The sequence below is a fragment of the Rhea pennata genome, chromosome 1, assembly GCF_028389875.1.
Source record: "Rhea pennata isolate bPtePen1 chromosome 1, bPtePen1.pri, whole genome shotgun sequence".
Lineage (NCBI taxonomy): Eukaryota > Metazoa > Chordata > Aves > Rheiformes > Rheidae > Rhea > Rhea pennata.
In genome coordinates this window covers 77,771,251-77,797,887 of record NC_084663.1, presented here as the reverse complement: position 1 = coordinate 77,797,887, position 26,637 = coordinate 77,771,251, and the positions used below count along the sequence as shown (strand labels likewise).

At 39.4% G+C, this 26,637-nt stretch overlaps 2 protein-coding genes across 3 annotated transcripts in view; one reads left to right on the top strand and one right to left on the bottom strand.

Moving 5' to 3' along the window:
* Positions 1 to 6,377: 6,377 nt before the first annotated feature.
* On the bottom strand, positions 6,378 to 21,914 carry RIBC2 (RIB43A domain with coiled-coils 2). Its single transcript, XM_062570796.1, has 7 exons — positions 21,798 to 21,914; positions 18,509 to 18,590; positions 16,680 to 17,024; positions 15,896 to 16,014; positions 9,598 to 9,825; positions 7,527 to 7,693; positions 6,378 to 6,555 (listed from the first exon to the last, which is right to left on the bottom strand). Exons 1-7 carry the CDS (start codon positions 21,912 to 21,914, stop codon positions 6,474 to 6,476), a joined length of 1,140 nt encoding a protein of 379 aa, XP_062426780.1. The 3' UTR covers positions 6,378 to 6,473.
* A 424-nt stretch (positions 21,915 to 22,338) lies between these two features.
* SMC1B (structural maintenance of chromosomes 1B) overlaps positions 22,339 to 26,637 on the top strand; it is a 34,217-nt gene continuing 29,918 nt past the window's right edge. Inside the window, exons 1-3 of one of the 2 annotated variants that reach the window (XM_062592494.1) lie at positions 22,339 to 22,450; positions 24,234 to 24,422; positions 25,414 to 25,526. In XM_062592494.1, the coding sequence (XP_062448478.1) occupies positions 22,342 to 22,450; positions 24,234 to 24,422; positions 25,414 to 25,526 (411 nt within the window). In that variant the 5' untranslated portion in view covers positions 22,339 to 22,341. The remainder of the gene's footprint in view (positions 22,451 to 24,233; positions 24,423 to 25,413; positions 25,527 to 26,637) is intronic. The other variant, XM_062592485.1, reaches the window with a different exon arrangement.

Sequence of the window (26,637 nt, the reverse complement as noted above, 5' to 3'; positions counted from 1 at the left end):
GAAGTATAAAGTTTAATATAAAAATGCCTCTAATAGAACTGAAAAAACTTTTCACAGTATACTTTTAAAAATATGAGCACAAATAGTCTCAATAAAAAGTAGAATATTGGACTTAAATTCAAACATTGTAATTTCTTTTTTAATATACTTACCTTGGATTAATTATCTCGGCAAATGTGTATCAGTAGTGCAGAAAACTGATGTAAGCAAAATTCGAAAATAAATTTAAATATGATAGGCACTGATTGCCATTTTCCTCTGGTAAATCAGATCCTAGAACCTATACTTTACCCTAATGACTTCGATAAAGCTCCATGAAGACCATCTAAACACATGGACAATGTTGCAGTACCAGCATCTAAGTAATCAGGTTAGTTGTAAGAAAAGTAGTAGGAACTTGCAATACTGAAGAGTGTGAGGAACTTCTCATGCAGTACTCATCATCAAGGCTGAGAGGGGCAGACCAAAAAACATCTTCAAAAAACATCTCCAATTAGTTAACATTCTTTGAATACAACTCATCTACTTCTTTCAATATTCAGCAGTAAAAATTATGAGAACGGCATACTTCGAAAGCACATGGAAGGACTTTTGATAACAGCCGAAAAGAACAGTCAACATCTTGTTCGTTATACAGCCATACAGGTTAAGTGCAGTTAATGCACCTCAGCACGACTTTAATAGTCTACTCAGATGAGATAGACAACTTGACAATATGGCTTTTTTCAAGCCATATTGCAAAATAAATAAGTTTGCATAAAACATTAGCAGTAATTAATCAGACCTTCTTCACTTTGCATTAAGCATATTTAGTAAAACTTGATTGTGCTTTATTTTTAACATCTAAAATCATTTTCAGTTTTTGTAATACGCAGCAACAGGTAGAATGTCTGTAAACTGTTCTTGCAAATATGATTGATGATGTCAAAGTTTTCTGGGGAATTTCATAATGCCTAATCCTTCCCAGCTATGCAATTGTCAAAGTCCTCATATTTGAATTTCTGTCTACAGTTTATTCATATTGTAACTGTTTCCTTTTTGGGTCTTCATATGCATACAAAAGTTGTTATGAAATTGAGTAACTAAGTATAAAAGGATTTGATCTTACAGCCCTTCCTTAAGGAAGCTCAAATGCCACCTGACTAGCTCCAGTATATTTTAAACTGTACACCTTCCACAAGTATCCGTAAACACCTTCTGACGAGATTCATGAATGAAGACAAGGCAATGAAGTTTTCAACACTTTCTCTTTATTAACTTTTCTGTTAGGTAACTGTAACGTAATGGGAGGCGAAAAGTTAGAATCTGATATATCAAACAGATCAAGAATAACTTAAATTAAATAAATGCTGCTACAATCAGTCTATTTTTCTGTCCCTTCTGCCCCATTTGGTTGGTGGCCTTTAAGACAACCAGATGCACTCTTGCTTTAATACCATTCTTGGTGATACTACAAAGGTATTTCTCCACCTGTGAATTCTAACCTGACCAAAAAAAAAAAAAAAAAAAAAAAAAAAAGCACCACACATAGAATCACAGTAGAATCTCTTTGAATACCATCCCTTCTTACTTCTTTGTAGTCTATCTCATCATTAAAGGTACAGTGTGATATTCTCCCACCTTTACCTTCCAACTTCCCTGACTTCATCTTTTGTTTCCTATTTTCCAGCCAAACTGCTTTTCTGCATAGTTTCCATCCATACGAAATTAATTTCGATTCTACTAGTATACTAAAATTGGTACATTTCTTCTTGCTACAGGTTATCCTATCCTGAGACAATTTATCCATTTTCACATTCTCATTACTTTATTTTTCTTCCTCATCTTTCCTGACTCTAGAGGGATTAATAAGTGATCACAAGAGTCTTTCCCAAATTCCTCTTGTTCAAAAGTGTAATTAGTCATGCGTGTCTTTGTGAACAGGTTGGCCAGCCTGGTAAACAGGGCTTTAAAATAGGAAGGATGGGAGGAAGGGGAGAGTTATAAAGACAGGTAGTCAACAAAACACAGCTCAAGTAGGGAGGCCTCCAGTAGGTCTATGCAGCCAAGGATGTGCATATGAGACATGGCTATGGGAGATCCCCTTGCACCCTTCCTGGGAAACCTTCATGCACAACTACCTCTCTGAAATGCCTCTACACTGATACATGCAGCATGGGGAATAAACAGGAGGAACTGGAGATCTGTGTGCAGTCACAGGGCCATGATCTCATTGCAGTTACAGAGACATGGTGGGATAGCTTGCACGACTGGAATGTTGTCATGGACAGCTACGTGCTTTATAGGAAAGACAGGCCAGGAAGGTGAGGTGGTGAAGTTGCTCTTTATGTGAGAGAGCTACTGGAATGTATCGAGCTCTGCCTAGGGGTGGATGAAGAGTGAGTTGAGAGCTTATGGGTGAGGACTGAAGGGCAGGCTAACATGGGGGACACTGTTGTGGGTGTCTACTACAGGCCACCTGACCAGGAAGAGGAAGTTGATGAGGCCTTCTATAGACATCTGGAAGTAGCCTCACAATCACAGGCCCTGGTTCTCCTGGGGGACTTCAACCACCCTGACATCTGCTGCAGGGACTACACAGCTAGGCACAAACAGTCCAAGAGGTTGCTGCAGTGCATCGATGATAACTTCTTGTCACAAATGGTGGAGGAGCCTACAAGGAAGGGTGTCCTGCTGGATCTTGTCCTTACCAACAGAGAGGGACTGGTGAGAGATGTGAAGGTTGTGAGCTGCCTTGGCTACAGTGACCACGAGATGGTGGAGTTCAGGATCCTGCAGGAAAGAAGGCAACAAGCAGGACTGCAACACTGGATTTCAGGAGAGCGGACTTTGGGCTCTTCAGAGACCTACTTGGAGGAGTCTCATGGGTTAGGGCCCTAGAAGGAAGGGGGGTCCAGGAGAGCTGGCTAGTATTCAAGCATCACTTCCTCCAAGCTCAAGAGCAGAGCATCCGTATGAGGAAGAAGGGTAGCAAAAGGGGCAGAAGACCTGCATGGAAGAGGAAGGAGCTCATGGCCAAATTCAGACAAAGGAAGAAAATACACAGAATGTGGAAGAGGGGACAGGCTACTTGAGAGGAATATAAGAATGTTGTCAGAGTATGGAAGGATGTGATGAGGAAGGCTAGGGCCCATTTGGTATTGAGTCTTGCAAGGGATGTTAAGGACAATAGGAAGAGCTTCTTCAAATACATCAGCAGCAAGAGGAGGACTAGGGAAAATGTGGGCCCACTACTGAATGGGGCAGAGGGCCGTGGTGACTAAGGTTACAGAGAAGGCAGAATTACTGAATGCCTTCTTTGCTTAAGTCTTCACTGCTCAGGGCAGCCCTCATGAATCCCATAGCCTGGACTTAAGGGAGAAAGTCTGGAGAAAGGAAAATCTTCCTGTGGTTGAGGAGGATAGGATTAAAGATCTTCTAGGCAAATTTGACATCCACAAATACAAGGGCCCTTATGGGATGCACCCACAGGTACTGAGGGAGCTGACGAAGGTTGTTACTAGGCTGCTCTCCATCATCTTTGAAAGGTCATGGGAACTGGAGAGGTGCCTGAGGACTGAAAGAAAGCCAGTGTCATTCCAGTCTTCAAAAAGGTCAAGGAAGACCCAGGAAACTACAGGCCAGGCGGCCAAACCTCCATGCCTGGAAAGGTGATTGAACAGCTCATTCTGGATGTCATCTCCAGACATATGGAGGAAAAGAAGGTGATCAGGAGTAGCCAGCATGGATTCACCAAGGGGAAATCCTGCTTAACCAATCTGATAGCCTTCTATGACGGAATGCCTGGCTGGGTAGATGAGGAGAGAGCAGGGGACGTTGCGTACCTTGACTTCAGCAAGGCTTTTGACACTGTCTCCCATAACATCCTCCTAGATAAGCTCAGGAAGTGTGGGTTAGGTGAGTGGAGAGTGAGGTGGCTTGAGAACTGGCTGAAAGGCAGAGCTCTGAGGGTTGTCTTCAGTGGCGTGGAGTCCAGTTGGAGGCCTGTGGCTAGTGGAGTCCCCCAGGGCTCAGTACTGGGTCCCATCCTGTTCAACTTTTTCATCAATGACCTGGATGAGGGGACAGAGTGCCTCCTCAGCAAGTTTGCTGATGATACCAAGCTGGGAGGAGTAGCTGATACACCCGAGGGCTGTGCTGCCATTCAGAGAGACTTGGACAGGCTGGATAGCTGGGCGGAGAGGAACCTCCTGAGGTTCAACAAGGGCAAGTGCAGGGTCCTGCACCTAGGGAGGCATAACTCCATGCACAAGTACAAGCTGGGGGCTGACCTTCTGGAGAGCAGCTCTGCAGAGGACCTGGGAGTGCTGGTGGATGACAAGTTGACCGTGAGCCAGCAATGTGCCCTTGTGGCCAGGAAGGCCGATGGTATCCTGGGGTGCATTGGGAAGACTGTTGCCAGCGGGTCAAGGGAGGTGATCCTGCCCCTCTACTCAGCCCTGCTGAGGCCTCATCTCGAGTACTGTGTCCAGTTCTGGGCTCCCCAGTACAAGAGAGACATGGAGCTACTGGAGAGAGTCCAGCGTAGGGCTACAAAGATGATCAGAGGGCTGGAGCATCTGCCCTATGAGGAATGGCTGCGAGAGCTGGGCCTCCTTAGCCTGGGGAAGAGAAGACTGAGGGGGGATCTTATCAATGAGTATAAGTACCTGAAGGGAGGGTGTCAAGGGGATGGGGCCAAACTCTTTTCAGTCATCCCATGTGACAGGACAAGAGGCACTGGGCAGAAATTGAAGCACGGGAAGTTCCGCCTGAACGTGAGGGGGAATTTCTTCACTGTGAGAGTGATGGAGCCCTGGACCAGGTTGCCCAGAGAGGTTGTGGAGTCTCCTTCTCTGGAGGTATTCAAAGCCTGCTTGGATGCAATCCCGTCTAACATGCTTGATCCTGCTTGAGCAGGGGGGGTTCAACTAGATAATCTCCAGAGGTTCCTTCCAACCTCAACCGTTTTGTGATTTCAGCCTTCCCCCACAGGCCAATATTTCAGCTTAGGAAACTGACCTATTTGAACAGAGTCCTCTTTAAAGGAATGCTCCACACAGTCAAATAGCTCAGACTGTCCTATTAATATCTATCTTAAGAACCATGTATTTTTCATTATTTTCACAAATATCAGAATAATTCACTATAGTTTACCTCAGCCTTAGTTTCTTTAAACATCTTTCCTAGTTAGCTTTGTGGAGTCATCTTTGACCACGTCAGCAGAATTTGAAGCTATCATTTATCCTGACATCTAGAACAATCAATGGATTCCATGCCTATGCCATCATCATGGTTTTACCTGAGGTTTATACTCCAGATTCTGGCAAAATACAAGTACTTATTTCTGGATCTACTCTCATGAATGGCCTATCCATTCTTAGCTAAGGGTTCACAATCTCTAGAGGTCTTAGGTATTTATATGAATGTCTGGTCATCTCTCTTTCATTCTTTCTTCTGTTTTAGAACATTAAGTCTTCTATCTCTTTCCCGGCCATCTGCATGTTATCTCTTTCCCTCTGGGATTTAATTTTCTCGATAACTCCATCATCAATTTCTCTATTATGGTGTTAGTTTCTTACCTTTCTTCTCCAAACATTCCTCCCATCTGTTTCACATCTCCATTTCACAAATACCACTGACTGGTTCTTCCATTGGTAAGTCTCTTCTGTAGCCATAATGATGGGAAGCAAATTGCTTCTGTGAACTATGCTGCATGCACCAAGATCTTTCTCCTTCATCTTGTTTGGCATGCACTTGCTCTTTTCTTTCTTAACATCAGGTCTTAAATTCTCCCTAAACTCTCCTTTAGAAAAGCATGCTGTCCTCAAATTTTCTCCATTATTTCTAATGGGTGAAGGTATATGCAGCAATACATTCCCCCAGCATAGGCACTTACTGTAATACATATTCCATTTCTGCATCTTGCCTGAATGCTATCATTGCCTCAGTAATTATCCACATTTTCTTGTTCCTACTTTTTTGGGGGAAAAATAAATGCATCTGTCAACTTGTTATTTCCTCCTCTTTGCTTGCTTTAATTGCTGGCTGCTTATTTTTTAACTTTCTGCCTAGGTCTTTCCTTCCTCACATAGAAGCCACAAAGTTCTGTCGCCTGTGACCTACATCAGGTAGCATTCCCTCTGGCCAAAATGCATCAAGAAGCATTATATTTTAAAAATTAATTTCTTTCCAAAAATTGATTTCTAAAGACATGTATAATATAAATATTGTACTTAAGCCTGAGATACAACAGCCAAACAACCTACTATTTACCAGTACTTCTTGGTAAGAAGAGTTGTGTTTAAAACCGAGTCCAACATTTTTGTCTTCTTAGCAAAAACATGCTCTAACAGGCCATCATCTGGTTTAGAGCATGCTGTTTGGACAGGGTGGGGAACAACAACAACAGCCACCGCCAACATTAGGCTACTAAATTAAGAAATTTAATATTTCTACATACTTGTATACATTTCAGTGATGTATCTAGAATGTCATCGGCTGGTTGTATTAAACTGTGCATAATATTGGGCTGTTGGAAAATTTGAATATGCTTCTTCTTTAAGATACATGTTCCTAGCAAGAAATGAAAAATGCAGTTAGTAAGCATTTTAACTTTCTCATTATAATAAAGATTACTTGAGAAACCTAAAGAAGATGTAATGCATAAACACTCAGAATTATTAGAAATTGAATTAAATATAGTATCTCCAAAATACACGCCATATACCAATATAGCATAGTAATTCATTTTTTCTTCCTAAAATAACCTTCAAGAATCTAACAAAGAAAAGCTGAAATAGCAAAATTCAGAACGTTTGCTTTTAGAATAGGGAAGCGTGAAGTATTGGAACTTTTGCATATTTTTGCGAAATGTATGGGGAAACACAGAGGAGTGGGAAAAAAAAAGAATCAAAGACTGGCGGGTTGGAACACTGAATCACTTGGTTTGATTCCCCCTCTTTCCCTTCCCTTTTAACACTTTATCTTTACTCTTTTTCATCAGAGCAGACATAAGACCTATCCACCACAACCCATTCAGTGATGGGCTGAAGAATCAATTAGTTTTGTCATACATTATGGAAAAAGCTCTGTTCGTGCTGTTAGTTTAACCCTGAGCCATTAGATACTGGAAGTTACACTGAGGTCAGTAGACACTCACTCGTTTTTTGTTCCATAAAACTAAGTAAAACAAACAAGTATGTACTGTTTTACACCTGGTAATATAATTTTCTGCACATTTAATAGTGTTTTTCTCTATCTACATAAACTTAATAGTCTGTTCTCAATGGAGTACATTTAAGTAGCTCAGCTATCATTCCCTATCTGTAAGTTAAGAACAAGCATAACCTATTCTATGAAGATACCTCTTTTTAATAGTACTGGAAAACACACACTTAAGCTAAATATTTTTTTAAAAGAGCTTAAATGTGTAGTAAGTTTATTAAACAATAAGAAACTTATTGTAAGTAAGTTCTGTGAAAGCTGAACTATTCTGTCAATGGCCAAGGGTTTCAGAAAGAAAAAAGTTACCTTTCTGTACTTACTTTGATTTCTGCTCCTGGGAGAGCACTGCATTTACACCATCTACAGCTCGGCGGCATTCTTGATTCTGTCGTCGTTGATGTCGCTCTAAAAGCAACTGCGCTCTGCTAGCCTGTATACATTGCCTGTCCCACTCGGCATTTCTTTGGTGTTCTTCTTCCTTTAGTCTCTATAGGAATTAAAGAAATGCTTCATTTTCTCTTTGTTTAAAGACAAAACAGTCAAAAAGACTTACTGGTAAATTCATCCACACCACTTACTTACCTTTACTGAACACTAGAGGTAGCATTTGAAAATTTGAAAAAGTATTTATTTTCAAACTTGGTAGGAGCCCATGCATTAGGCAGAAGTGAAATGCTACAGATTAGGAAGCTACCCTTTACCAGGGAGCAGGACAGACTCCTACCTTGGCACAGAGTAATAAATTTAGGATCAGCTCCCTGGCAGAAGTAAGGTACTGTCACAGAGTTAATCAGAAGATTACTCTCTCTCTCTGTTGGATGTAACAGTTCTCACTAATAACCCAGACAGGCAAGATGGATTTTTTAGAACTTGGTAGCAGGATTTGAAACTTGTTGAGTTCAGAAGTTAACAGGAACATTTGTTCCTTCCCCAGGTGGCTCACAATATGGCCAAGTCATCGTAATAACTAAAGCCACCAATGTCAGATGAGTGAATGAGGTAAGTAGCTTCCTACTTCACAATGCCTAAGCCTGTACACTTATGACAACATATGAGGGGTAGAGTTCTTCACTTACTGCCTGCCTCTATCCACCTTTGAAGCAGTAATCACTGACAATGTTTATTTTTTTCCATCCCGGAATATGTTTCATAGTTGTGGGGGATGGCAGAAAGAAAATTTCATTGCATTCAGGAACATTTAAGAGCATGAAATATACATTAGGTAGTATTTTTAGAGACTGATAAATACTAATCAACTGAAATCCATCAACATTAATAGCTTGTCCCATACAAATGGATTTTTGTGAAAAAGGCCAAGGTATATGCCTGACACGACAGTTGCCTCACCACTAAATACCAAGTTTGCTCTCTAAAACACATTGGTGGTACAAAGAGGGAAAGGAATGAAAAGGAATGGGAACAACTTCTTTGAGAAATATGAACCACATAAAAGAACAATCCTTCCACCTCTTCTTATTCTTGGAGATATCTTAACTGTTGTTACGGAAATTTTACGTCAAGGCCTAGAATACACTCTTCCCTCTCCAGAGCATTTGGCTGCCTGAACTCTAGCCCATTTTAATAGTGCTACAATTGAGTCTTAAAAAAATACACATTTGAGAGTCTCACCTGGAGACTATTTTCCTTTGTTCTGGGGCTGCTTTTAAGTCAAGCCTCTTGCCCTTGGCCTCTACCTGAGCTACATCACAACCATGCTTATGTTTGACCGCATACCCTATTGATCTGAGCCCTGATCCTTACTGACTTGACTTCCCAGCTTGACCTCAAACCTGCCTCATCACTATGGACCTGTCTGCCCATTCAGACTCTTAGCTGAACCTAATCAGCATCACTGGACCTGTTCTACTTGTCTTGCTCAAGTACTATGGGTGTCCCCCCCTCACCTGTGAGAGAACTGCCCCAGCCTGCCTTGCTGTCACCCTCAGCTCCTGGCTCCCCTTACCCTGTGCAGCAGCCCACTCCTGTTCTTTCCTCACAGGTAGCTCATGCCATCTCAAGCCAAGCCAAGCTCCATGAAATCTGGCCCTTGGGCTGTGCAGGACCCTGCTCCCTGGATCCCCTGGAATGGTGTGACCACAGGCCATGCCCCAAGATTCCCCTAGGCCCTGGTCCTCTTGGTCCTGGGCTTCAGGGAAACCTCCCTCCCAGTTCAACCTCAGAGCTCCTACTGCCACCTGATATTTCTCATCTCTTGTAGATACACTGCTTTAAGTCCAAATGATTATAATTTGATTTGAGCAAAGCTAAGAACAATGGAAATCATAGTCTTAAAGTAACATATGCAGGACAATCTTAAAAGAACATTTTTATAAACATGCCTATAATACTATTAAAATCAGGAGCATAAAATATACATATAAGCTTAAATACCCGTTTCTCCAGAATTTGTTGCTGTTGAGAGTAACGGATTGCCATCAGCTGATCCCGATTCATTCCCTTCCATCGATCTGTCATCACACAACGTCTACCAAAGGAACTAGATGCTTGTTCTGAGTTTTCAGAGAGTAAGTCTCCTTGAAGGAGGCTGGAAATTTCAGCCATATCATCTTTCATTGTTTGATACTTTTCTAGCTTTTTTCTCTCAGCTATTTCAGCAGCCTAAAAGTCAGTGAAAGGAGAGAACTGAAAATGTGTCTAAGAGAAAATGCCAACTAAAAATTGCAAGAAAAGTTATCATAATATATTTCTTTCTAACTTGCATACAGTTCTCAACAGCATCACATATGATTACTATGGTCATGGTCTTGTGGTTTAAGAAGGTAGGAAAATCTAATTTTTTATTTAATATTGTCATACCATAGAGAAACAGTAATTTTTATGTAATTCTGGCTTTTCTTACAAAACAAAGTTATTTCACCTGAACATACAACATTAAATTCATCCCTTTTTCCCATGCATAATACAACCTTGAATAAAACTGTTATTTCCAATACTACACATATATTTACATAATATGCATTTCCCATGTAAATCACTGCTCCCAATGCTCGTAATAAGATCATAATTCTTTATTCAAAGGAAATTTTCTCCTTACTGAACTCCACACAGTGGAGTTTGATTTTACTATAAAAGGAATTACTTTCCATAAAAGAATTGGACTAAGTAAACTAATCTAAGTGGAATGACAATGTTAAGCATCATCCAGTCCTAATCCTGCCTAGTTCTACTGTAACATGTAAATGAAATCATATGGAACAATGCACAGTGCTGGGTTACATTTGGATGGTGGTCAGGTAATCTCTTTCTTTCTAGGGCACAAAGAAGTTGCTAGATCTGTCTTCTTACAATTGTATATCAACTGCAGCAGACCAGTGAATTCCTACTTCTGTGGTTTCTCCAAGACTGTCCCATACTCCAATTAAAATTATTAGCTTCCAAAGTGAATATTCTCAAGCCAAGTAGAACAGCTCTGTAGTTTTCTTTCCAATCAGTAGTACACTAGTACACGTTTAAAAGGTGAAGGAGGACAAACAAAATTTGAAGGGTCATGCATAAAGTCACAGATGATGAAAGAATCTTCTGTGGCGTACAGTTAAGTGGAAAATGAGTAAGCAGAATACAAGTCTGTTCTCACAGTGAGACAACACAAATCTGTCATTCTCACTGTGAAAATGACAGACTATCTAGACACAAGTACAGCAACTTGTTGCTTTGCAAATGTTATCCAGACGAAAAATCCTAACTCAGCAAGCACAGAGAGCCATATCATTGGAGAAGACTGCATACCTGGGTTCACCTCTAGGTTTGTATTTATGGATTTTGAATTTGAATGATAGCAGTTCTCCCAAGCATCACACTTTTAAACTATTAAAGAGTGACATTTATTTTTCTTTGGTCAAACATGGATAATGACCTATCAGGTCTGAGAGAATAAAAAGAAATAATATGTAATACTAAGTACTATTTCCTAGATCAATAAACTCCACAGCTGAAAACAGCTTAGTCATGGTGGTTTCTATCAAAATAGCAACAGTGGCTGAAATGCAAACAAACTAATAAAAGATAAATAGCTCAATAACTCATTTTTTGAGTTCAAGTGCTAAACAGTCTGAGCTACAGTTTAACTTAGATGATGAAAAAAGTCCATTTAAAATAATTATCAGCTCTTTAATAAGACTGTACACTCTACTGTAGAATAAGAAAGTAAATCCATGCTTTTAGAGAAATGAAAATAAATCAAGCAAATTAAATTTAAAGTGGCAAAACATCAACTTCAGATCTAGTAGTTATCAGCTCTATAACATGGAATAATGTTTTGAAAACAAAATGCAATCTTTTAAATCTCACTAAAGTCAATGAGTCAGGTTTTACCAGAAATTTAAAGCATTTTTTGCTTTTGCATTTTTGGGGGGGGAGGGCCAGAGACAACATGGACCCCCCAGCGATTTTCAATCTTGTGATCTTTTCAGACAACAAAACAGAGTATCTGGATGTGTACTTTCAGCTTGGTTATTTACTGAGCAAGTATTTTAGTTCTCAAAATGTGCTGAAGTAAATTATATTTTACAGAAAGTCATTTTGGATTGGGTTTTTAAAAATAATTACTAGACTATAATAAAGAATTACTGAAGCTTAAAATGTGTATTTTTTATTCTAAACGTCACTTTATAGAGATCTACCAACAGATCTGCAAATTATATTTAGAGTTTTTGGTTTATTTTCAGTAAGCAGATGAGCCTAAAGTTTTTTAACTTTAGTTTTTAGGCTGTTTTAGTTTTTAAATAGCCTAAAAAGAGCTGTTTAGGAACCTAACTTGAGGAAACCCCCAGCTCTGTTCATAGCCATGTAATTAGCCCTACTAAATACTCATGATTAATGACTATACAAAAGACAGATATAAAACACAGACTAAATCTGATGCCCTTTAAACCAAATCCCTAATTAAATAGATTCATTAGTGTAGCATAGAAAAAGCAGATGCACAAATATGTACTCATGCATTTGTTTTAATCTACATTGATTTTTGTCTTCCCTAGCACTAAAGGCTTCCTTTTGCTGTTGATTCACAAGTCATAAAGCAAAAGAAGAAAGAAGGTAGCAGTATTACAAGGTCAGAACTTCACTGCTAAAAATAATGCCAAGTTCTGATTGTGCAAGGAACTAACTACTGTCAATACAGGGCTAAAGGAATGCACCACAGCTACTGAAGGCACTATGACTAAGCTACAAGGCTCACAAGTGACCAGAATGACCTGCCTTGGGTCACAGAAACTTGTGAAAGAAATATTTTTCATCTGCACAATCAATACAATTCCACTGGCTATACTATGCAGATACTCTAACACATTCAATTTGGAAACTTCTGGTTAGTAAACTCTGTTAAAGATCAATTTATCATAGAGTATCATAGAATGGTAAAGTTGGAAGGGACCTCTGGAGATCATTTAGTCCAACCCTCAGCGTAGCCCACACGCAGACTGAACCCATGACCTTGGCGTCAGTAGCACCACGTTCTAACCAACTGAGCTAAACCTGCCCCCAAATGCACTGAGTTTCCTCATGCCTGAAAATATGGTAAAAATGTTGAATATGATGATTCGAGATGCTGAATATCACAAATATGATGCAAGTGACGAAAAAGACATTTGCACAACATGCTTTGAAGAATGGTAACAACAGACAATTATCATTCTTCTTCTATGTTTGGACGAAAAAGTGCTCCACAGTTAAGATAAATTCATAATTTACTCAAAAGCTGAAAAAAAAATTTCTCTGAAGTAGCTAATGATCTGGATGTGTTAATGATGGCACAATGTTGAGGGAATAACACCATCCTACCCTGCACATGTCTGTGATAACATTCTTAGGAAAGCTATCAAGCTCCTGTAGTATGTCTGGAAATAAGTACTGCTTATGTGAGGTCTGCAAGATTGTTGGAAGTCTGTAAACATGAGGTGACTAAATGAGAGGATGTGTTTACTGAGGATCTCTAATTTCCTCAGCATAGTCTCCAAAACATCTTGGAAAGGATTCAAGTCCTGTACTTTACAAAGCAAGAAGACTCTGTCTTTCCAATTTCAGAAACAAAAATTGCTGTATACATTACTTTGATGCTAATTTGGAGATTCACTGGTGTTACTATCCTTAGAAAGGAATCTATATCTGCAAGTTTAAGATTCTGCTATAGAATCACAACCGTATATTAAAAAGAAGTAAAAATTCTACTTAATGCTCAGGGTACCCTTCATTTCTGTTACCTGGCTTTCCAAATTCAAAACATTACTACTCATGTAGGAAAGAATGATGTTGGTAGGAATAATTGGTAGTTTAAGCTAGTACTCAAAAATCTTCCATTGTAACAAGGACAAAAGAAATACTTCTCAACCAAGAATGCGTTAGCCAGCATTAATTTTCCAACTCCCATACACATTTTAAATCCTTCACTACTGAGAAAGATGGCAAACATATCAGTTCATTGTCATGCTCATTAATTCCAGAAGAACAAAGAGAACCATTAGGAATAAGCTTGTCAGCAATAAAATTACTGTTAATTGTATTATTACAACTGGAGAGAGTCAAATCACTGTCACAGGGGTGGCAACATCAGGTCCTCTAATGAAAACAGGTTGTGCTGAACAGAGATACATTTTCAGTCAGTTGCTACGACTGACTACTTAAGGATATTCAGATTTTTTTTTAATCCCCTAAAGATACTAGCAACCTTAAGGACTGTAAATGATGTCCATTCAGACAATGACTGACCCAAAGCCAACTTCTAGGGATTTTCTTCCTTTCTCAGAATTCACTCTCGTAGTATCCTTGATCCAAAAATCACTCAAATTGAGTAAACTGAGGTTTGCCTTAGAAAGGATCATTTTGCTTTCTTCCTCCTCTGACAGCCTTCTCTCCTTTGAGTCAGTCCTAGCAGTCATCCATTCCACAGATCTAATTTTCCATTGACTATGAAAAACAATCAAAACACATCCTAAAGGCTTGTGATCATTAGATCTAATGCACGAGAGACAGCAGCTACAAATGCACGAGAGACAGAAGCTACAAATGAAACTTAGAGAACAAAAGGAAAACTTCCTCTTTTGGCAATCTCCAACAGGTATATATTAAATACAACGTGACACTGCACTTTCAAGATATCAAGGTGTTCAAAGTGGCTACTGAAAATATTGAGACTGCTGGAGATTCCTGCTATAAATATTCAAGGTCAGATACACAGATTTCTTCTTGTACTTCAGAGAGGAAAAAAAAAAAAAAAAAAAAGAATTTCTCAAGCATTCAGAAGTAACAGTCAACACTGAAAACAATATTATGGTCTAACAACTTAGCAAACTAACGACCTAAAAATGAAAGAAAAAAAAAGCTGCAAGATGCAACTCCAACCTTTACAAGATAGCAGAGGAAAGTAAGAGTTAACTAAAAGGAAACTGGGGCAACAGTCTGCACTATTACATCCTTACATTAGGAAAAACAAAGGAGGGGGGAAGGTCTTTGGTATATATTTAACATGCACACAAGTAAAGGAGAATGTATACGCCTAAGTGTTAAACAAATCAAAACAACTGCCACAAATTTAGGAACTTGAACTGGGCTACTGCTGTTTTTTTAAGCATACCACCCACTTCTATTACTGTGATAGATATTCACACAAAACACCCAGTAGCCATGACATAAAGCAGTAAACCCTTTTCAATTAGCTTGGGCTAGCCATAGACAAAATTACATACCTGATGTGCCTCTAAGGGCTTGAGCAACATTGACATAAAGACTTGCACCTATATATTTAAACCAAAAAATACTGTAATTTATGTGGGCAATTTAAGTTTGGCTTATTTTGATGGGACTGAATAAACTTAAAGCTAATTCAAGCCATTAGTGTAACCAAAGTAAAATGGTCCACACTGCCCTTGTAATTTTTCCTATACTCTAGCTGAAGGAGATACTCTTTAAACAAGCATAAACCTGCATGTTGAGAATTTCTTAGAGGCTCTCAACCAGCATAATTCCACTTGAAGAACCTAGTGAGAGTCATTTTAGTTTTCACCTTCGTTATTGAAGAAAAATATTCTGCAAATAAAGACCAAAGCTAAATAACAAAAGAATAAGTTGAACCAGTGCTGGGGGAAAAAGTATCACAGCAGTAAGACCAAGTACTGGAACCTGACAGATAATGATACTAAGGCAAATACTAAAACACGACATGAGCCTGTTCTCTAAGTTCTAAGGAAGTTCTAAGGAAGCAGTCGAAACGCCAAAAATGGTGCTGGTGGGGAATTAAGGTAAGCAATAAAGACAAAGGTACTGATAGTACTATTTCCACACAGGCAAAAAGATAAGCAAGTGGACACAAAGTACTAAGTTCATCAGATGACTGATATTTCTGAAAGCCAGAAAGAAGCTTGCGCAGCTTCTGCGCTACCTGAATTTGCAGATTGGAAGTCTTTGAGAGCTTGGGGAGTTCTAACTGCCCCTCTTTTTAGCAAGAAAGCTAAGGTCTAGGACTGAGAATTCTGGCAGAGAATTAACTAGATCCTCTAGAAGATAAAGAAGTGAACAAATTGTATTTTCTGATTACTGAAACAAGCCTGGAACTCAGCTGCTAAGAAACCCTTCCTGCCATATCATTATTCACTGCAGAGTTACTCATTGTTAAGCTTAAAAAAAAAAAAATAAAGAAAAAAAAACAGAGAAGGAAAATAAGACAATCTGATCTTACCTGGGCTCTATTAAAATCCTTAGTAGCTGCACAAACAGCACGTCTCATTTCTTCATCTATTCTTTGTAGTTCCATAGACTTTCGGTCAAGTTCAATCCTATTCTTCTCATAGAGATCATCTAAATTAGATTAAAATTAAATTCAGTTAATATTCATGGTCATGATGTGCTGTACATACATGCCACTATTAAAAAAAGAAAGAAAAAAGGCTGCTGATTGAGAAACTACAAATATACTAAACTGAATTACATAACTATTCCCACATCCTACCGCTGAAGATTTACATTTTAGAATTTCAGATGACTCAAGAAATCAGTTTATTATGTAACCCATCTTGTTTTAACACTTAGACAAAAGAGAAAAAAATGTATGTTATGTATCGCAGAAAAATACTTTTTTCATGATAGAAACTAAAAAAATATTAATCAGAATTATTTTGTCTGCTCTAGAATAGTAGAAATCAGACTACTTGGTTTGATGAAATAGACTCTCTAACATGCAAAATATAGATGTTTTTTCAAAATGTTCTAACTTTTCATTTAAGCTGTAGAACAAAAAATGAACTGCAGGTAAAAATACAGTCTATTAACTACAGATATTGAGATACTTAATACATTAAAGGCTGTAATATAAAAAATGCTGCAATACTTCTAAAAGCTGTAATACTGAATATATAATATATTCCTACGCCAGAATCTGATGTATAGACTATACCATAGTTTTGTCAGATACACCAGGATTTCAAAGATATATCAAAGCAGATAAAATTGTCTAGTTTTGTTACCTGAAAATTTTTTATCAGCTAATGCATTCTTCCAGTCCCTCTGCTGCTGAAGAGACCATTCCCTTAATTGCTCCTTTTGAAATATCATCCTCTGAGCATAGTTTAAATCTTCACCCATGAACTTCTGCAAGCCAGACACAGTACATCGAGGATCACTGTCTGAAAGTCGAGCAGGCGTATCCTTCTTTAGGGCTTCGGGATCAGACAGGTCAAATTCACGTCTTGTTTCTGGCTTCTGAAAATTCTTCCGAAATTCACCGATAGCCTTATTTATATTTCTGATATCATTTTTCTGTCGTTCTTCTAACATACACATGATCTTGTCATTTTGCTTCATTTCATTAGCTACAGAAAAAATTATGGACAGGGTGAAACTACAGGTCTCAGAAGTGTACATGTATCATGTAGGATGGCAAAAAAAAATAAGAGAAGCAAACAGAATATAAATTTTCAAACTTTTAGATCTTAGGAAAATATTTGATCTACAAGAACAAATCTGATAACTAACATTAGAGTGTTTATACTCAACTATATAATTCTTTTTATTTTTTTAATTATCTTTTTACAATACAATGAAAGATGAGCATGTGAAACAGATGGCGATACAGATCTCTATGAGATTTCATTAAAAAAAGAAAATTTTCTGGAACATATGAAGACTACGTACTGTTTAGTAGTTCTTCACATCTACTCCTGACCTAAAATTGTTACTGAAATGCATTAAGTTGCCTATTGAGAAAGAAAGTAAGGTCTCTCAAACAGAAGGGGCATAGGTAATTCATAGTTTCAATCATTTTTTTCCCCTCACTAAAAATAGAAATTGGTTAACTCTAAAAATAAAAATTGGTTAACACTAATTGGAAGAGCTTAATATCTCTTCATCATTTAATCAAAATTTTGTAATTGATTCAGTAAAGAAAGATTATATTATCTAGTCATTTAAATACAATTTACAAGAAATCTCATTTTCTCTGCCAGATTACACATTGTTTCTGGCAGTTTCCTAAGAGTCAGATTCTGGCAGGTATTCTGCCAGGGTATTTTCCAGGAAAATCACAACCAGCAGCAGGAGCTTGACATGGAAGTTGGCAGCTACATTTGAGTCACCTTGAAACCCACAGAGAGCTTAGTCTGTGGACCCTTTACAAATGATCCCACAGAAGAGTGTTCTAACCACAGCGGGTCTCACAGGGTTTCAAAGTTAGGGCACGTGGATGAAATATTTGTATGGGCATGTGCTCTGACTCAGCAACAGCTCACAGCCCTGCTGTACATGACTCATGCTTCTAGCAAAAATAATCTACAGAGAAGACCTCACTGAGGAACAGCCAGCTAAAACACAGCCTAATTCAACAAAAAAAAGCAATTAAACGATTTTGCCACTATTCTGAAAAAAAACCCAGTATTAATTAATTGTTTTTTTAAAAAAAAAATCGGTATCTTGAGATCTCTAAACGCTACTTATCAGCATTTATTAAAAGACAACACTGAAAACTCTGTCCTTTCCTTTAGGAATCGTCTACCACTTTAATTACAGCAATATAAATCCAGTGATGCAAGTCCATACCTTGGTTACAGTCAAATAAAAACAGATACTACGAATATATTAACATAAGAAGGACTAAATATAATAGGATTCAGCTTGTATGTCTCAATTTAGAGAAAAGTTTACAATTGTGCTATTACATATATGCAAGATTCAAGGAGATAAGCTCCATTTGGAAATAAACATGGCAGTTTGAAAGACATTAAGGGGGAAAAAAAAGAAACAAACAGATAGTAAAACTTTGTAAGTGTAAATAGAAACATAACATTGTTTGTGAAAATACCAAGATTTTCATTTTGTGCTTTTTCAGTTGCTTCTTGAATTTTCCTTTCCTTGATCTGGGTATCCAAAGCATCTTTATCAACCTATTAAAATGAAAAAAAAGCTCTGTAAGAGATACTTTGTTTGAAGTATTAAAAACAGGCATTGCCAAACTACTTTGATTTATAGTTTTGTGAGACAGATATAAAGTCACTACCAAGAGAGTACACACATATCACTGTTCAATGTAAATAACATTAAAAAAATCCCCTGAAGAGTATTTTTGTTTGCCTCATTTTAATAATGACTAGTATTTTTGTACCAAATTAGAATAAAATACACTTACATGATACACAGAGCTCCAGCATATGTATTTTAAGTTGCATTACAGAGAATACATTTTCTCTATTATATCTGGCATTTCTGCTTAGTTCTCTGTTCTTCTGCTTCTGTTTATCAAGCAGTAGAGGTTTTAGATCATCAAAATTACAGTAAGTTATAACAACACACATCTGAAAAAAAGTTCGTTCACTAAATGTACATTGAAAAAATACAGCGGTATAGAAAGAAACTTTTCAGTCTTATCCTTTGAAGACAGAGAGAGCTTGATTCAGTTGCCAAAACACAGTGTTGGGTGCCATTTAAGACGCATGCAGATATCTACAATGAGCTGGCAGGTATGGAACAGCAAATTCACATCCTTGGAAAGTGCTATTTCAGCAAGGCAGACTATCCTAAGGCATAACAAATGCTATTATACCCCTACATTACACAGACGACTTGAGCCCTATGTTTGTTAGGGGAAGGAGGCAAGTAAACACACAGAAATTAGGATTTTATTTCTAATTTTTCTACCAGCCAAGTCACTCACTCTCTTCAAAAAAATTTACAAGAAGATGATAGCTCTCCAACTTCATAGTCTTTGGCTAAAAACTGGTTATTATCTGTTCAGATCAAGGGAGAACGATGTAAAACAGATCATGTTGTTAATGCTGTAATGTGCAACTGCCTAAACCAGTTAGGTCAAGAGGTAAATCTGTAAACTGTAGGCAAAGGTAAAACCATGAAGAATTCTACAGTAAACCTTGGTACCGCATAAGGTCCAAAAGTAACAATATGGGTTTCCCCTGGGCTCAGTATTGGGGCCGGTCCTGCTCAACTTTTTCATCAATGACCTGGATGAGGGGACAGAGTGCCTCCTCAGCAAGTTTGCTGATGATACCAAGCTGGGGGGAGTGGCTGATACACCCGAGGGCTGTGCTGCCATTCAGAGAGACTTGGACAGGCTGGAGAGTTGGGCGGAGAGGAACCTCACGAGGTTCAACAAGGGCAAGTGCAGGGTCCTGCACCTAGGGAGGCATAACTCCATGCACAAGTACAAGCTGGGGGCTGACCTTCTGGAGAGCAGCTCTGCAGAGGAGGACCTGGGAGTGCTGGTGGATGACAAGTTGACCGTGAGCCAGCAACGTGCCCTTGTGGCCAGGAAGGCCGATGGTATCCTGGGGTGCATTGGGAAGACTGTTGCCAGCGGGTCAAGGGAGGTGATCCTGCCCCTCTACTCAGCCCTGCTGAGGCCTCATCTCGAGTACTGTGTCCAGTTCTGGGCTCCCCAGTACAAGAGAGACATGGAGCTACTGGAGAGAGTCCAGCGTAGGGCTACAAAGATGATCAGAGGGCTGCAGCACCTGCCCTATGAGGAATGGCTGCGAGAGCTGGACCTCTTCAGCCTGGGGAAGAGAGACTGAGGGGGGATCTTATCAATGTCTACAAGCACCTGAAGGGAGGGTGTCAAGGGGACGGGGACAAACTCTTTTCAGTTGTGCCATGTGACAGGACAAGAGGCACTGGGCAGAAATTGAAGCACGGGAAGTTCCGCCTGAACGTGAGGGGGAATTTCTTCACTGTGAGAGTGATGGAGCCCTGGACCAGGTTGCCCAGAGAGGTTGTGGAGGCTCCTTCTCTGGAGGTATTCAAGGCCTGCCTGGATGCAACCCTGTCTAACGTGCTGTAGGTGACTCTGCCGAGCAGGGGGGCTGGACTAGATGATCTCCAGAGGTCCCCTCCAACCTCAACCAATCTACCACCAGATGGATCAAACTAACATCTGTTGCAATCCCCCCAGTCCAATGAAATCAATAGATTGGATCTATTTCACAAATTCTAGATTTGGTAACTACCTACTAAATTTGGTCACCTACTTAGTAACAGCTCACGCACACACTAACACAATGTGTGCATCAACACAGTGCAACTGAAACACTTTACAAACAAAATTTAAACTTACTTCACTTCACAGCCCTCCCCATCCTTAACTTGGTCCTTAAGACATCTTACAGGAAAACTAATTGAATTGTTCTAAATCTTTACGCAGACTTTTGCAGAATTTAAGTAACTGTAATGCAATTTAAGTTTCCCAACATTCAGGTTATAAAGGCACAGATGACTGAAGACAGTAACCACTGGACTGCAGTTACCAGCCCCATAGATCTTTTCAGACAGAATGGCATTCACATTCTCACATCCACTCTGGGTAAAATCAGATACGAGTTCTATGTGCATAAAAGTAGCCCGAATGAATAGTCAGATTTTGCTTGATACACAATAGGCAGCAGTTGCAGGACCCCTTCCAGGAACAGGTCTCTCACAGCAGTTATCCTTACTTCTGGTGAGAATCAAACAGTTCAGAAATGTTTCAGCACAACAGAATGGTAAAACTCATTATTTTATTCCTCATTGTGTTTGCTGACTCTGTAGGCTTCTGGCTTACCCCCAAAGTAAAATATTGCTCCATAAAGTTAACTCCTACACATATGCTGAAACACAGGGCTTGGTGTTTTTCTCCTTTTAAGGACAAATCAAATCTTGCCCTGAGCACTACAGCAGTGAGCCAGACCAAATCCCCCTTATGCACACAAAGCCGCATACCCGTGATAACTGCCAAAAAAATAACTCTTGATGATGCTTAGAGACTCTCGACAATCTTTCACCAGCGACCTTTTAAAGTGCACCACTGCTCTCAAAAGCGAACCGGGGGTTTCTTTGCATCTCCCCCCGCAGCCTGGCGCTACGCCTGTCAGCGGGCACTGAGGCGGCGCCGAGGCGCCGCCTGCTGGTCGCGGCCCGCCACGGGGCCCATCCTCCCCCCCAGGAGACGGGCGCGGCCGCCCCAAACCACGGACGCTGCACAGGACGGCCCATGCTTTGGGCTGGTCTCCTCGGGGCATGTCAGAGCAGGGCGGCGGCGGCGCCACCACCGCCGCCGTCTCTTTGCTCCGCCGCGGCCCGGACGGGGGCTCCGACAGCGCCCTCACCCCAATGGTCCGGCCGCGGACGTTGAAGATGCGGCTCTGCCGCTGCAGCTCCCGCTGTCGCCGCCGCTCCAGGGCAGCCGCCTCTTGCAGGTCTCGCTGCAGCCCCAGCTTGTGCATGCCGCCGAGAGAGGCCGCGCGCGCGCGCGCGCAACGGCCGGGCCAGAGCACAAGCGCTAACCGCCGCCCAAGCCGCACCACAACATACAGGTCACTATGGGAACAGCAGCCCCCGCCCCCTTCCTCGGCGCTTCCGCTGGCCAATCGCGCGAGGCCGCGTGCCTGCAGGCACGAGGCCGGTGGCTGTTGACGGCGCGCCGCTGGCGGAGTCTTGCTCCGCCAGCAGAGGCCCTGGCGCGGCGGGGTAGTGGCGGGACTAGGGTACAGCAGCGCTCGTCCCAGTTCCCCCCACCTGCTCCACGAGATTTTTCTCTTCTGCTCTGCAGGGCAAATCAGTAAAAAATATTTGCTGAGTGCTTAAATCTCATGCAAGGCAGGAAGTTCAAAGGCTAAGGGTCTTGGCTGCCCTTCCCTTGCTGCCACAGGGATGGGTTACCTGAAACTGCTGGAGATGAAGGATTTCAAATCATGGCGGGGGCTGCAGGTTATCGGCCCCTTCATGAGGTTCAACTGCATCATTGGGCCCAATGGATCAGGTAGCAGGCTTGAGGAGGTGGGTGGGAGGGGTCTGTGAGTGTCTGTGGGTGCTGCTTCTCTTCTGTAGCTTTTGGGGTTGAAGTTTCTGGTGCCTTGCCACTCCCTGTCTCAGTTTGGGGGTTTGCTAGGTACTTTCTATGAAAACCACAGGAAGGACAAGGAGGAAGCAGTATCTTCGGGTGTAGCCAGCTGGGTTCAGATCTGTGAAGGAGGGGCTATCATGGCTGTGCCGAATGGGCTGAGAATAGAGACAGCTTGTCAAGTAGAGGTGCAGAGCTTGACTGAGGGAGACTAAAGACTCAGATGGGCCTGGTTAAAATCAGTTTACAGGCACCTGAGAGCAGCACAAGCAAAGTTCTGGATGCTCTTGATCTGTCATTGTTTCTTTAACTGATAGTATTGATTTTCCAGCAGAAGTGGTTTGGCTGAAGAAATTTCCATTCCTAATTGTCCCCTTTATTTTCCTGCTTCTGTAGAATGAGCAGTTTCAAAACAGCCCACCACTTCTTGGCCACCTTAATTTGTAGCTCTGCTTAAATATATTTGGTTGTAAACTGTAGCAGTGGAAGGCTGCTTCTGGAGTGAATGTGTAGTCCTTGCTTTAAAAGTAAATGCGTGTGGAGAGGAGATGAAGCAGCTTTGGAGTGGTAGCTACTTTGGATATTGTAGTTTAGGCTGAAAGAGCCTTTACTTTTAAATGTGACTCAGCATTGCCATACTCTGGGTGCTGGAACTTCTATTAAAAATTGATCCACTTCTAATGAAAATCTTGTTCAACAAATGTGATTTTTTTTTAGTTGCCGGAGATCAAGAGGAGAAGGAGTTGGGTGAGGGTGTCCCGAGGAAGAACTTAAAGGATAAGCTTAGCACTTGGGCTTAGTTACACAATCTGTTAATAATTTAGATCCTCTTATTTCATCACCTTTTCTAATCTAGTGAGATCCATGAATGGAAATAGCTAGCTACTGTCAATTAGCATTATTACCATATTGTGTATCATCCTTTCCCATCCCCACTGCTCCATATTGGGAAGTCTCAGAGTTAAGGATATTTTTCCAGGTACTTCTCCAGTTAAATGTGAATAAATTATATAAATGTATCAGAAGAAAAAAGGTGGGGGATATTGTGTAATCTCTGAATAAAGATCCACCCCCCCAGTAGTCTTCCCTTTCTGATAATTAGGAAAATGAGACAAAATATTGCAAAAGTAGCAAGGTTGAACATGAAATAATTAAGCTGTCATCAGAAATGCTGAAGATTAAAAGAGGGGATAAAGGGTTCAACAGAGTGAACTTCATTTAACAACATTATTAGAAAATTTTATTTCTGTGGTGTGTGATTCTGGGAAAGTACCTGTGTTCTTCAGACAACAAGAATTCTTGTGGAAAAGTTCTAAGGATGTGAAGTGTATACAACAAACCTCACTCTCCACATTATACAAAGGAAACTACCAAGTGAGCATTATGATGATGTCCGTTCAGTTTATGTAATAAGCTCTAGAGATGCTTATGGGACATCCAGTCTACCATGCTGAGTATGGGATTTAATAACAAATCAATTTAGTGACCATTTTTATTATAGACAAGCTGGTTGTCTGCTTTATGTTATATTTTAGAAATATATTTCTTTATGATGTGAAATACTTTTTCCTGAATACATAATGTATAAATGGAATATTAAAGACTCTCCCAGTTACATGTATGTTCTTTTGATTGTTAATCATATAATCATATTCCTCGTTTCATTTCTACCGTGACAAAACAACTTTTTTTTTTTTTTAAGGCAAATCTAACATAATGGATGCTGTTAGTTTTGTGATGTGTGAAAAGATATCTAACTTGCGAGTTAAAAATGTTCGAGAACTTATTCATGGAGCACATGTTGGAAAACCAGTTTCTTGTACAGCAAGTGTAAAAATAGTGTATTGTGAAGAAAATGGAGAAGAAAAAACATTTTCAAGAGTTATCCGTGGTAGGTAGTAGATTCTGTTGCACATATTTTTTGTGGTCTGATATACAAAAATTGGAGACCAAGTGTATTTAACTTTCAGTTTCAAATACAGAGTATTTTTTGGTATTAAATAGGTTAAGCCTATGAGTCTTAAAATAATTTTTACAGTCCTTAAGCAGTATTGTGGTAGCCAAGTATTATAATTCAAAAATAAAGCATACTACAGGCAAAATTAAAAGTTAACCAAATGATTAATATGCAGTTTTGCTCTATAGATTTTTTTTTTTCCCACTGTTGAAGTGTGTGGATAATGTAGGCTCTGGAGACTGGCGTATTTTGAAACTTTGTTGCAGGCACAGGCACTTAAGCAGTTGTTGATATCTTCTAGAAATAATACACAGTTAGAATTTTAATACAGAAAGATGAAACTACTGAAGTGATCAAGGAAATAATTTTTTTTGAGGAAGTTGCTTCGGGAGCCGGACTAGTGACTTTTTTTCCCATGAATTTTGTATTATAGCTATGCATTACCTACATGTCCCTGAATACCTTCCCACAGGCTGCAGGATCAGACCTGCCTCCTCTCATGTCCTTGTAGAGACCAGAGGTATCATACAATGTGTGTTGTTCTGAATTATGTGTGTGCTGCCTGACTAGCCAGTATGCCAAACTGAAAAGGTAACTGTGGAGTTTATACTGAAAGCCTGTGCAGTAGGAACATTAACAGGCATGTCCCTCTTATTACCAATTGTGTATTTTCACAGAAGTTGGAAAACAATTATTTCAGTGTATTTTTTTTTTTTTTTTTTGTCAAATTTAATAGAAGTGATTAGTTGGATTCAGAAGTCATGGATGAAGAAGAATGGAAGGGACCAGTAGTGCAATCCGATAAATTTTTTAAAATTAATTTATATAGTCATTTGAAAAATACTTTTTTTTTTTTAAAGTAATGTTGATCAGCTACTTAGTATATTTGTTACATTTTATAGTAATTACTTCTTTTCTTCTTTAGGTAGTTGTACAGAATTTATTTTTAATGATAAATCTGTCAGCCGATCTGTTTACGTATCTGAGCTTGAAAAAATAGGCATACTTGTCAAAGTCAGGAATTGTCTTATTTTTCAGGTGAGCATTTAAGGTACTTGTTAAAGAATTCTAAAAACTTCTGAGATCATTTCATAGAAATGGGCCATTACCTACTTGACTGACAAGGGAATACCCTTAGCTAGTTTCAAGCTAACAAGTAAGGTTTTATCTTGACCTTGGATAAGAACTACAGACTGCGAAATTAAAAGGTTTTGTGTGTGAGTGCACTGGTAAAAAAGAAGCTAATCAGAAGAAATTAAGTTGTTTCTGTCTTTCAGTTTATAAGATGATGTTCTTTAAATATTTGTATATTAATTTTTGTGGATGTTATAAGTGAAAAAAGATGGTAGTTTCATCTCAGAACACCTTTATTAGTCAAGATGCATAAAAATTTATTGAAAATGTTAAAGAGCAGAGTTAGCGATTGAAATTTTTATTAGGCTGTTACTTCAGACGTATTTAATGATACAGGTCAAAAATGTCAATTGGTTACAATGAAGATATTTCCCAGTATCACCTTCTTTATATTTGCAGAGCAATGAGCTTAAAATTTTCCAAGGAAAAACTACTTTATTCTTTCATAGTAACCCTATTTATGGATTCTTGTTGGGATGATAGTTTTTATGGTGAGGGCATTGGCCACTAGAAAAACAGAGTAGGGTCACAAAATGTATTTCCTGCAGTAATTGAAAATGATAACTCCTTCAGGTCAGTCAAGGTTTGAACAGGTAATGTATGAACAAAAACTGTACTCCCATTAACTGTTATGCTGTGTAATCCTCTAGTCCATAGATTTGAGCAGATTCAGAAGATACACTCTTGAATTACTGATTTTTCATAGTTTTATTTACATTGAAAGTGAGTTTTACTTTCTTTAAGGAGGCTAATAAAATTAAATTTTGTCATTCTGATACTGTTCACTGATTTGTTTGTGTAGATTTCTGAGTTTGAAAATGTTTTCTATAGTCAGTATCTGAAATTGTAAAATGTCTTTAAATTATCTTAAAATGATGTCAGATCATTAATTAGATGTAGTAGATAGTTGGCATTCCCTTAGTTACTGAAATTTTTCTTGCATTTCAACCTATTAATTTTCAATTCTGTTAACTAGAAAAGTAACAGGAAGTAAACTGTGTTGTATGCACTTGAG